A 12,825-nucleotide genomic window follows, 5' to 3' on the forward strand; every position below is an offset into this window, starting at 1 on the left:
CCTCCTTCCCTGAAGTCCTGCCCTCCAGCCAGTTCTTCCCTCAAATTTTCCTGCACAGGGGCCAAGCTGGGCTGATGTGGGGCCAAGATGTAGTCCCAGCAGCTGCAGGTAAGGGAGGGGTGTCTGCTGCCCTTGGCCCCTCTCCTTCCCTCTGCCCAAAAACTCTATCCTGGAAGACATGGTGGGTGGGAATTCCTGCCAACGGAGTCTATCCAGGCCCCATGCCCAGGCTTCGAGGCCTGCTGCAGAGGCCACGCCAGGCGAGGGCAGGGTGGGGCCACGTGAAGAGCAGGACTTAGGGCTTCAGGCAACCAGCTGATGTCCCAGTCCTGGTTAAGGGCTATGTGACCTTGAGCAGGTCTCCCGGCCTCCCCAAGCCGGTTTCCTCATCTGTGAAATGGGGGTTAGAATGCCCCTTTGCGACAGTGTTGCAGGGGGTAAATGAGTGGCTGGCGTCAAATCCTCAGAGCAGCACCTGGTGTACAGAAATGCTCCCTCGATCTGGGCTCACACCATCCATGTGGCCCTGAAGGTGCCATGGAGAAAAACAGCTTCCTGGCCCTTGTCCTAGACCCAAGGGACTCCTTTGTGGCTTGGGGTCTTGGGGCCCTCTACCCTGCACATGGAGAGACTGCCTTTGACAGGATGCTGAGGGGTGGGGAGCAGAGAAAACGCCCAGACCATCAGGACCAGAAAGTCCTTCTGCTTCCTCCCAGATCCCAGCCCAGTGCCCTGTCCTTCCCACTGGGAAAGAACCACTCTCCTCACCTGATGAGATCTTTCCCGAGGGAAGTCTAGTGCTCCTTCCTCCCTCTCAGTTGTCCTTGAGAACCCTTCCTGCAATCTCAAGCTCAGGGAGGAATTGGAGGAGCCTGGGGTCCCAGGGGCATCCATCCTTTGAGAGGTTTGTAGGGCACAAATATAGTCATGCTCCCGAGGGCCCAATATGCCGGGGTTGGGGGGTGTGGCATACACCCCACTCCCCTTTCTCCCCCTCACATGGGATTTCTCGGGTTGCGGAGAACCAGTTGTTGGAAAAGTGGGGGCGGGCCTGGGGACAGGGCGTCTCACAGAACCCCTTAGCAGCTTCACCCACAAGTACACAAGGAGATAGGGCCATAGGTCATGAGGTGGGAGATTAGTGAAAATGAGCTCTTTTGAAAGGTCCAAAAGAGAGGCCTCACAGGTACATGTTGCAGAGGGGAGGGGAGGATAAAAAGTTAGTTTGTTGAATGTTTATAACATCATAACCAGATTTAATTCTTGTGACTTCCTAGTAAGGCAGAAACTACCATTATCTCTGTTTTTCAGCTTAAGAAAACAGCATCTCAGAAGCCTTGCCCCAGGTCAGAGTTAAGGGAAGGACTGGGAAGTGAACTCAGGCCTGTGTGACTTACACTATAGGATTCTCAGAGTATGGAATCTGGACCTTGAATCATAGGGCATCCTTGCTGTTGTCGAGGGGGATTCCAGGTCAGTGTCAGAGAGCAGCCTCAGGGCCGGAGTGCCCACGGTGGCCAGACAAGGGACCAGCCTGGCTGGTCTGGGGACAGGAGGTGTCAGAGACCAGGGAGATAGGGTGGCTGTAAGGAGAGGATGGGCATCAGGGAGAGTGACCAGGAGAGGCGCAGGACAAAGGGGGAAGGGGAGCCGGTCTCGGAAGGAGGAACAAGTCTTTGGGTAAGTAGGTCTGTGGTGGTGGCAAGGACAGAGGGATCTAAGGGAGCCGGTGGCCATCAGGGCATTTTATTATTGGAAAGGACTTTTGAAGGTCATGTCATCTAAGCCCCTCACTGAAAGATGAGGAAACGGAGGCCCAGATTAGTAAAGGGACCTCCCAAAGACACACCGAGTCAGGGTGTGGCTAGATTCCCTGCCTTCCCACCTTGCACAGGTGGAGACTAGAATTCAGAAAAGGAGTCTGGGTGGAGCTTTCTCCACCCAGGTCACATCTGTGAAGGTGTGCAGAGGTGAGGACAAAGGTCCCCCAGGCCCAGGTTGGGGAAGCAGGGGTGTTAGAGGGCTGGTTAGGGCTCTAGGAGCTGACTCAGGGCAGACATTTGAGGTCTGTGCTGAATGAGGCTGGTACAAGAGGGCAGAGGCTGGGGGAGGGGAGGACCAGGCTAGAGTGGGGTCGAGCAGGGGAGCCAGGTTTCAAGGTGGAAAAGGAGAAAGTGAATCTGCCTTTGAGAATTATCAGGTTATGCGGTGACCTTGGAAGGGACAAGCCCAGTGGAGCGCTTCAGGCAGAGCCTCCGCGGGTTTGGAAGGGCAAGAAGGTGCAGACATGGAGGCAGTGGCTGTAGACCGCAGGAAGGAGCTGGAGAACAGTGGGGGGAGCCTGCTGAATCAATGCAAGTGTTTTCCAGGATGGAGTTTTAGGGCAGAGGGAAGAGATGGCAAACCCAAGAAAAGGAATTTGATGAGGCTGGCTGGGTGGACTGGAGAGCAGGGACAGTGACAGGAAGGAAGGACACTGCTTCTTTTGTAGGAGTTGGATGTGGAAAGGGGATCAGGAGCAAGGAGAAGCAATGCCTGTGGAGTCTGAGTCAAGGTCATCTGCGGAGGAGTGGAAGGGGTTTGAATAGTCCCCATGCCAAGGAGCCACTGAGGGCAGCACCCATCTGTCCAGCCTCAGGTCTCCTGGGGCCCCCTTTAGCAGCAGAGCCAAATGAGTGACCAGAGACTGGACAGATGCCGCCTGACCTCCCCTCGGCCCTCAGGGGCTGTGACATACGCTCTCCCACTTGCAGGGAGCTCCTATCTGGCCATCCACTTACTCTGTCCACATCTGCTGGGCTTGAGTCCTGCTTTGGGTCACTGGAGGGCACATCAAGGCCTGACACACTGCATTCCAGCCCTATCCCTTTGCTATTTGTTATTAACAAATTTATTTACAGTTCCTGAACCAAGATTAATTGTGAAATTTAACAGGAATGGCATAAAAAGGCCAAACATGACCTCTATGAGGGTTGTACACACAGTTGCTCTATTTCCAAACTAACAACTCAGGTCCTCACCCACAGCGAGGCCCCCCTTTCTTCCTCCAAAATGAGACACAGAATAGCACCAGGCTTCTTGTAGCTTCAACATTTAAAGAAACAAACACACAGACGCAGAGAAGGGTGAGAAGAACCACAGCACAAAATGTAAAAAAAAAAAAAAAAAAAAAAAAAAGTGGCCAAAGAATCAATAGCAAACCCATCTCGTCTCCAGATTAATGGCTTGGCTGAAAGAAATGGGGGGAGGTCCTTGGGGAAGGAGGGAGAGAAGAGGGTGATGCAGAAGTTGGCAGGTGAATCCCGACCCTGGAACAGCAGAAATGGCAGAGGGCAGCCAGGGAAGAGCAGAGGGGTCCCCAGAGGGGGCTCTGGCCATATCCTGGGCTCAGGAGAAAGGTCATTTCAGCGCCAGGCTCCCACTAAATGCAAGGGGGCGAGGGAGCTCTGGAGGTGCTGCAGCCCAGCCCCTCCTCTGCTTCGTATGTTCCTGAGGATCTGTGTGCATGAGCGTAGGGGGCTGGGGGAGGGGACAAACAGGCATTTCAGAAAGCAGGAGAGCCACATGCTCCTGGGAAAGGAGGCTGGGGTGGGGGTGGGGAACACCAAAACTCGGCTCTGCAAGAGGCAAGTGCCTTCAGAGGGACAGGAAGCCAGGCCAGGGCTCCTGCCGTTCTAGATCCTTTGTGGTCCTTCCCTATGCCAACCTTGCCTCTGCCTCCTGGTGTGGGCAGCTGGCAGGGATGAGCAAGCCCATCAGATTGCTGCCTGGTCAGGGAGCTGGCTGGAGGGAGGGGTAGAGGGCAGCCCCCAGCCCAGACTCTCTTGGTCCTAACCTAAGACCCAGTGAGTGGGAGGACTGGCTCTGTCAAGCCTACAGAGCTTGGCCATGACAACTGCTGTTCTCTTGGACTTCAAAGGCCAGGCCAGCGGCTCTTCTGGCTCTGGTGGGGAGGCCCTGAGGTGCTGTCCTTCTTGTGCTTGGTCTGGCCCCTGCTGGCTGTGCAGCACTCAGCAGAGTATAACTTCTGTGTATCTGGCCCTCAAGTAGAGAGCTACTGCATGCCCCAGGAGACTCATGGTATCAGTTCTCTGCTGGCACTGGGCTAGGGCTGAGACAGGGAGGCTGGGAGGCCCAGAACCATTGGGAGCAGCTGGCTCCCCCGCTGGCTGAGAGCAGGGGACAGAGGTAGACGGGCTCTCTGCGGGTCTTCCTGAAGGCTGCACGTCAGCTGCTGAGTGCAGGTGGGCTGACAGCTGGCCTGGAGCCACAGGGCAGCTAGGGAGCTGGTCAGCCAGGGCCAGGGGCGGCACACTCAGAATCCTCAGATCCCAGGGGGCTGTCCTCCCCTGGCCAAGGGGGCTGTGTGGCCCAGCACTCTGCTGGCCCATCTGTGGGGAGGGGGAGGCAGGTCTGTGGGTGGCACCAGGGGAGGAGAGGGGCCAGAGGCCTGTGCTCACAATCAGGAGGGGGAAGGAAGAAGGGGTGCCCGCCACTGGCTGTCCTGGCGCCACAAGGGCTGGTGGCTCTTGGAACAAAGAATGAGGCCTGTGGCCGGGAGACCCCTGACCTCTTTTCAGGATTGCCACTGGGGAGCCGAATCTTCCGCTTGTGGCCAAAAAGTGCGACATCCGAGCCAGAGAGTTCTGTAGAACCAGAGCTTGTCAACAGGCTCTGGTGTGCAGGGCTCCTGGACACTGGTGTCTCTGGGGGGTCTGCAATGACATCAACTGACCCTCCCAGCTCCTGGCAGCTTGCTACTGGTCCCAGCATCTCACCAGCCCCCACAGGTTCATCGGTTGCCTTCATGCTGCCCACCGTCCCATCCTGCTCTGGAGTGCCTGGGGCCTGATGCTCGTCTTCCTCTTTCATCCTGGGAGATGCTGCCCTGGGATGGCAGGGCTGGCTAGGAGGCGGAGTCTCAGGACACAGCAGGTCACGATCTGAACACGGGGAGCCTGGCTGCCTGCAGGACAGAAACATTGGGCCTCAGGGCTCAACTCCAGAGCAGGTGGCAAGTTGGGATCTTTCTGGGTCAGGGCTGAGGGCAGGGTGTGGGTGGGGCATGCATGGCACTACCCTTCTCAGTTTTGGCATGAAGAGAGCAGCCTGCTCTGGGGCTCTGTGAGAGGCTTGCTCTCGGGCTACCCCTGCAGTAGTGGCCACTGCTGTCTGCGTCTCTTTTGGCTCTGTGGCCTGTGGTCAGGGCTGGCCAGAGGAACAGGTTAGAGGCTGTTCCATTTAATAATTCCACAGCAGAGGCTGTGCCCTTTGGCGGCTGGAGAATGCAGCACAGAGCCTGGCTCTCCAAGCTGAGCCTGGGGAGGTGAAGACTTGGGTCAAGAGGAAAGAAGCCACAGCAAGCTGGTGGCAGCAGAGAAAGCTGGGCTGGAGATCCCCCTGCAATCCTTTCTGGGGGTAACTTACAGAGAGGCTGAAAGATACTGCATCTTACCTGTCTGGGAGGAACCCAGGAATCCCCCTTGCTACTTTTAGAAGGCCACACAGGGACATCAGTAGGCACATGCCAGGAGCAGCCACTGCTGAGCTGCCCTCCCTACCCACACAACCAAGGCGATGGCTATGCATCAGGATGGGAGCCATGTGCTGATCTGGCCCAGTCCCCATCAGCTGAAGCCACAAATGGAGGGCTTCCAACCGCCACCAATCCCTGGTCCTGTTTGGCTCCTTCCCCTCTGGAGTGGGCAGCAGCAGGACGGTGAGGACACGGCAGTGCCCACCATGCCAGCAGGGCCGCTCAGGGTGCTCACCTGGGGAGGCTGGCCTGCGAGGGGGTGTCAGCAAAGCTGTGGCCGAGCTGGGCAATGACCCGATCGACTTCTGCATACGGGTGGGCTTCTAGGGCAAAGCCCCGGTGCTGGGCGCTCTGGAGATGCTGCCCGGGGTGAGAGGGGCACAGGGCATTAGTCAAGGCCAGGGTGAGATGCGAGTGGGGTGGAGGCGGGTAGGAAAAGTGCGGTCAGAGCAGCCTGGGAGCAGCTGCTTGGCAGGGAAGGCTCACCGCGTGGAGCTCTTCAAAGGCCTCTTGACAGCACTCACAGAAGCCCTTCCTTCTCCTGGGTGGGGTGCGGATGGCCAATCGCCGGCTTGGCTCTCGGTCCTTGGGTTCTCTGGGGGAAAGCATTGGGTGGGGGTGGGGGAAAGCAGTCACTGTTGGGGCCCTTGGAGGGAAGGACCAGAACAGTCAGGCAGACCTGCCTACACTTTGCACCTCCCATCCAGGCAACGAGGAAGGCGAGACCTCTGAGGGGACTCTGTCCGGTCCCTGCCCACGCATCTCAAACCATAGGTGAGGGCGTGTGCCAGGGGCAGCAAAAAGGCCTCCTAGGGCAGTTCCAGCCTGACACTCAAACCCACGCTCATCTGACCTGTAGAATCAAAGGGCCTCAGTGGTAGTGAGGGCACCATACTGCCCCCAACCTCCTCTACCCCGAATGTCCCCTTCCCCTGCTTCAGGTGGCTTCCTCCCTCACGCTGGCTTGTTCCTTGCATGGATGCCACCTTCGTTGAGGACTTTCCAATCTCTTTCTCAAACGTGTCTTCTCATCTGAATTTCAGGCCCATCTTTCTAATGGCTGCTTGGCTGTATGAGCAAGCTCAACCAAGTCCAAAACAGCCCTCTGAGGACTTTCTAAGCATGATGCAAAATGTAGAAAACATGGGAAAAAGCTGATAAATTCAACTACATGCAATCTAAAAAAATGTATGCATGGCAGAAAATGTAAATAAAAGATAAATCACAAACTGGGGGAGAGGGAGGTGTATTTATAACTAATAGGGCTCATTTCCCTAATACATGAAGGGCTCTTTACAAATCAATAAGAAAAGTGATCAATAACCGAAAAGAAAAATGGGCAAAAGATATAAAGAAGGTTCATATGAAAAGAGTCAAACGATCAAACATATGAACCTACTTAACCTCATTCATAATGAGAAAAATGAAAATGAAAATTACACTAAGATACAGTTTTTAAACTATCAGACTGGCAGAGGTCAGGACATCGGACAGCTCACTGTACCAGCCAAGGCAAGAGGGGAGATGGGCTCAGGGCCAGGGCGTGAGAGCACACACTGGCATCACCCCCATGAAGAGCAATTTGGCTGCATTTATCAACATTATAAATGCAGGTACCCTTTGACCCAGCACCTCCGCTTTTAGGAATTTATTCTACAAATTCACTCTGCGTAAGACTATTCACTATAGCATTATTTATAATAGCAAAAGCCTGCAAATAATCTAAGCATCCATCAGTAAGAGATTGGTTAAATAAAATACTGTAAGACCACACAATGGAAGACACTGAAGCCACAGAAGAGAATGAGGATGCTTTCTAGGGACCAATAGGAAATTAATCTAGAGTACATCAGTGCGGGGGCGTCTGGGTGGCTCAGTTGGTTGAGCCTCCGACTTCAGCTCAGGTCGTGATCTCACGGTTCTTGAAGTTCAAGTCCCACATTGGGCTCACTGCTATCAGCGCAGCAGAGTTGGTTTCAGATCCTCTGTCCCCCCCGACTCTCTCAAAAATAAATAAATCATTGGGGTGCCTGGGTGGCTCAGTCGGTTAAGCATTAGACTTCAGGTTAGGTCATGATCTTGTGCGTGAGTTCGAGCCCTGCATCGGGCTCTGTGCTGACAGCTCAGGGCCTGAGGTCTGCTACAGATTGTCTCCCTCTCTCTCGGTCCCTCCCCCACTTATGCTCTGTCTCTCTCTGTGTCTTGAAAATGAATAAATGTTACAAAATATATATTAAAAAAAATAAATTAAAAAAATAAATCATTAAAAAATGAGGATGCTTTCTAGGAGCCAACAGGAAATTAATCTAGAGTACATCAGTGGGGGGCGCCTGGGTGGCTCAGTTGGTTAAGCATCCAACTTTGGCTCAGGTCATGATCATCTCATGGTTTGTGAGTTCGAGCTCCATGTCGGGCTCTGTGCTGACAACTCAGAGCATGGAGCCTGTTTCAGATTCTGTGTCTCCCTCTCTCTCTGCCCTTTCCCCACTCACGATCTGTCTCTGTCTCAAAAATAAATAAACATTAAAAAAAAAAAAAAAAAAGAATACATCAAGTGGAAAAAGCTAGAAACAGCCCAATGTTATGCTACTCTTTATATAAGAGAAAGGATACATAAACTACATCTGGACACAGACCCACACACTGGAGATTAGAGGGCAGGTGTGGAATACAGACTTTTCATTTTAAACCCTCTGTAACTTCTGAATTTGGAACTAAAATACAATAATTTAAAAATGAAAAATATTAAACATTTCCTCCCACAGATTTTCTCCAGCTCGCCCTTCTGCCCCCGCCCCTGGGCCACTCTCTCCCTGTAGTCCTCCCTGCTGCACTCTGCTCAGTGAAGGTTCACATTCTCACACATCTGCGGAGGAAGAACACCCACAGCCTATGAACCACTCTGGGCCACACAATGCGGTAGGTCCCCAGATTCCTTGCCCCTTAGTTATTCCTGATGTTTAGCCCCAAAGGCCTCCAGCTCTGATGTGCATAAAAATCACCTGGGAGCTCACAGGAATGCAGTTTTGGGGGATTCATCATCAGAGACTGTGATTCTGTAGGTGTGGAGTATGAGAACCTGCCTTTTTAATGGGACCCCAGGGAACTCTGATAAAGATGGTCTGTAGACCTTTTAGAAACCAGTCTACTGCCCTCTGGACACAAGTCAAATTCTTCAGTAGGGACGGAAAGCACCAAGTAAAACGGATGAAGACTCCTAGGGTCTGGGCTAAGTTCCCAGAATAGACTTTGCCTAAGGAGCGAACACATGGCCATTCCCAAATCAGACCAGCAGGCTCTGGAGGGGAAGGACCTTGCCTGCAACCAGCCCTTGGTACTCAGACCAGAAAGACCCACCTGGTATGATGCGAGCTGCCCAGGGTCATCGGGGCTTCAAAAGGGCTTGCATCTTTGGGTCCCAGAAAAGAAATTTCAGGAAAGGATTTAAACTGATGGTGGAAAGGACGAAACTTCCTGAAACACAGAAAACTTCCATTTTGACTACAGTGGGGCAAGGACAGGATGAGGAAAGCGGCCAGTCCCAACCCCCTAGAATTCCAATCCTGATAAAACGGCCACTCCCCTGCACAGGGTTTTCGGTTCTAGAACCAAACCCTCACCAGCCTTCCTGGTTAGATGAATATTTATGCTCTCCCGGTCTACTCATCAAAGCCCGGTTTACCTTGCTGCCTCATCTGAGCTAACGGGAACAAGTGGTTACATTTTTCCCGTCCATTTTTACAGAAGAGGAAACGGAGCCCAAAAGGTTCTGTGACTTGCCCAAGGGCTCACGACTGGTGAGTGGTCAAGACCAGGCAACAGGGCATGTCTCCCAACTAGTGATCTATCTCTCTACTTTGCTTCCTGACCCTGAACCACCTTTAAGGGGGCGCCTGGCTGGCTCAGTCAGTGGCGCATGCGACTCTTGATCTTGGGGTTGGGAGTTTGAGCCCCACATTGGGTGTGAAGATTATTTAAAAAATAAAGTATTTAAAAAATAAATAAAACAAACCATGTTTGAGGACTCTAGCCTGACAGACCTAAATGGAGGAAGGTTTAAACCAGAACAGTGATTTTCCTATTCCAAGAAGAGGAACATTTTTGCTCTGGGCTGCTCCTTTGTACCACCCGAGTGAAGGTATTCTGAATGGGAAAGAGAAGCACAGTGAAGGTTCTGGGTAGTCAGATCTATACTGAGTTGTTTTGATGGTTTGCCTAAAGTTGCTCATGTTCCAGAAACTTTCAGAACCAGATCTGGGGATCTGTGGATACTCAGCAAAGCCTGCTCATAGAACTTGCAGGCTTGGAAACCATGTTTGGTTGAAACAGTGGGCACTCCAGGAGAGAGTGCAGGCCATAGGTTCCCCGGGCGGGGCATGGTGGGAGCCCTGTGGCCCACAGGGTCTTCTTGGATCCTTAAGAAGAAGGAGGTGTACTTCACCACCCTAGTACCCCTCTTTCTTCCTCCTCAATGTTTTGTTTCTGCTTAGAAGGTTGCAAAGTTGAGGTGGGTGAAGCTACAGCCTTCAGAAGAGCACATAAACAGAACCACAAGAAACCTCACCTCCACTCCTGTGATGCCAGGGGCACACAAACACGTGGACACCACTCCAGTAAGTGACGTCGCCTGTGCCACGTGCAGTGAGACGCTGAGGCACTGGTGGCGTCTCTTATGCCGCTGTGTATGAGTCATCGCTACTTGTATTTAACTGGTAGTGAAGGGGCTGAGTTTGGGAAGTATCCCCCCCGCCACTGGAACTGAAGGAGAGAGCACCTCATTACCTTTCTGTGTTCCCTCCGCTAATTTTTGGGTCACCAAAGCCAATTCTGTACTGTGGTCAGGTACTGAGAAGGAAATCTAGGTCCAGCTGGAGGGTAGGCAGGAATGCCAGGCTCCCAGCACCGGGTCTTTTAGCTGCCCTGCCTGAGGCTTAGGGACCCAGAAAGCTCTGGTCCTGGGAGTCTCTGCTAGGTTCACATGAGCTTTTTCTTTAAAAATCAAAAAAACAAAAAAATCTTTAGGGGCACCTGGGTGGCTCAGTTGGGTAAGTGTCCGACTTCGACTCAGGTCAGGATCCTATGGTTCGTGGGTTTGAGGCTCAAATTGGGCTTTGTGCTGACAGCTCAGAGCTTGGAGCCTGCTTTGGATTCTGTGTCTCCCTCTCCCTAAGAAAAACCTCTGAGATAATTATAGATTCGCAGGTTTTTGATCTAGTGCTTATCGAAGAGTCAGTAATAACCAAGGTGACTAACAGCTCATAGATCATAACCAATGTGACCCTCCTGCTCTAGGTAAGAAGGGGCCATACTGGTGGACATTTAGGGCTGAGTGAAAATGACACCAGGCAGGACATCTGGATTCTGGCCTTGGGCTAAGATTCGTTGGCAAAATGGCCGTATACAAGTCCCTTAATTTCTCTGACCTTGATTTCCCCACTAGGAAAAGGGTAGAGTCTCCTCATGCCAGTCTTTCTTCTCATGAGAGAGCAGGTGTCAGAAAAGGGTTTTGCACAGCCAACCAGAAAGGCTTCCAGTACAGGGTGGTTTGAAAAGGGAGTCTCCAACACCACCCCAAGAGCCCTGGCTTTGGCCACGAGGACCATACTGGCACTGTCCTGGGCCAGCAACAATTCGGTATTAAGCATCAGTGTATGCCCACAGGGAAACGAGGAGCAGTAATGAGCCTGGATGGGATGTCATGTGCTCATAAAAGCAGAGCATTAGAAAGAGGTAATTCACACACAGGGTCACTAACCTCTGACTCATGACCAAGAGGAGTGCCACCTGTGCAATGCCACCTTCAGAGGCTCCTCCTGGTCTGTGGGAGACTTCTCCATGACAGGGGGAGAAAGCGGTTTCTGGGGAAGACGAAGGTGCAGGGCTGAGGGGCTCCATGACCCCCACATCAGCTTGGGGCCCCTGAGCACCTCTCCTCTGTGCGGGCCTGGTGGGTCTGAGGGGAGGGAAAGGGGAGAGGCCCCCCCACCCCCCCGCCAACCACCACCACTTGCCTGCTATCATCTTCAATTTTGAGGAATGGTGCCTTCAGTCTGGCCACTGGAAAGAAAAAGCGCACACGTCAGCCATCTGTGGGCTCCGATGCAGGGCCCACACCACACACACACAGGAAACGCTAGAGAGCTAAGGCTCTGCCAAGGTTTAAGAGTTGCTCAGAGCGGGAGCCTACGCCACCCCGAGGCACACCTTTCCATTTGGCTGAGGCAGGACACCCATTCCCATCTCCTCCGGCCTCTACCCTGGGAGAGAGAATTCCCCCACTGGGGAGAGGCCGCAGGGTGCCCCGAGCCCCAAAGCAGGGTACAGGACCCTCCCGTGTGTGGATTCTGGAGGCTGTGAGCCGCAGGTCAGAAACCTGGCTGGGGGGCAGAACCCAGCCCCAGCTGGTTTCTGCTTAAAGCCCTGGGTCCTTCCCTGACCTTTCCTCTTGGGAGTCTCAGAATCCTGAGGGGCCCGAGAACACTCCCAGGCAGAACACTCCCGGAGGATCCTGGGTTTTCTGGGGGAAAGCAGGGAGGAAGAGAGCTAAAGAGTGTTTAGGGATCACAGCAGAGGGCAGTAAAAAAAACGTATCAAGGGTGAAATCTCGTTCCTGAATGAACAGGGCAAAGGGGTGCTGGGAAGACAAATTTTCTCAATCAGGAGATTCATCCTCTACTAGCTAATTATTCACACAGTTTCTAAAACCTCTTAGGTATTAAGAACCACCTCTACTTCCCACAGTGACCAAAGCCCTGTCAGAGATAACAGCCCCAGACCCCATCCAGAGGCTGGCGCCTCCCAGCTCGCAGACCCACTCCAGGCTCCACCAGCGCCCAAGCAAAAAGCAGCCTCACTCCTCACATGGCAGCAGCTCCCATTAATTACTTTTTGGGGGCGATTTCTTGTCTTTCTAATTAACTCAGACAGTGATTAAAATCAATTCCCCCACAGATTTCCTTGAATTTTGAACATGAGAGGTGCCAAGTGACTTTTCTTAGCTCCTGCTTGTGCACGAATAAATGCCACTTAAAGAGCATCTTTGGGAGAAACATCCAGGGGGAGAAACTCTCTTGCGGTCCAAGAGGGGCTGGGAGCCGGGCTGTCAATCTGCCTGTTTGTCAATTTCAGGGAGTTTGGCATTTGGGAAAGTGGTAGGCAGCTGTCAAACTGCCCACCCCAAACTGCTCTTGAATCAGAAGGAAAAGGAAGCCGAACTTCAGTTAATGCCCAGAACGGGCAGGGGATGTAGGAGCCAGAGCGGCCGAGTGGGGTCTTGGCACCAAGGAAAA

The 12,825-nt window shown here is 53.0% G+C and overlaps 1 protein-coding gene across 1 annotated transcript in view; it reads right to left on the reverse strand.

The window, feature by feature from the left end:
- Positions 1 to 426: 426 nt before the first annotated feature.
- DBF4B (DBF4 zinc finger B) overlaps positions 427 to 12,825 on the reverse strand; it is a 35,560-nt gene continuing 23,161 nt past the window's right edge. Inside the window, 7 exon segments of the mRNA XM_047845581.1 lie at positions 427 to 4,181; positions 4,184 to 4,296; positions 4,298 to 4,966; positions 5,772 to 5,896; positions 6,023 to 6,131; positions 8,894 to 9,010; positions 11,548 to 11,593. Of these exon segments, the coding sequence (XP_047701537.1) occupies positions 4,084 to 4,181; positions 4,184 to 4,296; positions 4,298 to 4,966; positions 5,772 to 5,896; positions 6,023 to 6,131; positions 8,894 to 9,010; positions 11,548 to 11,593 (1,277 nt within the window). The 3' untranslated portion in view covers positions 427 to 4,083.

This window comes from Prionailurus viverrinus, unplaced genomic scaffold (assembly GCF_022837055.1).
Source record: "Prionailurus viverrinus isolate Anna unplaced genomic scaffold, UM_Priviv_1.0 scaffold_35, whole genome shotgun sequence".
Taxonomy (NCBI): Eukaryota; Metazoa; Chordata; class Mammalia; order Carnivora; family Felidae; genus Prionailurus; species Prionailurus viverrinus.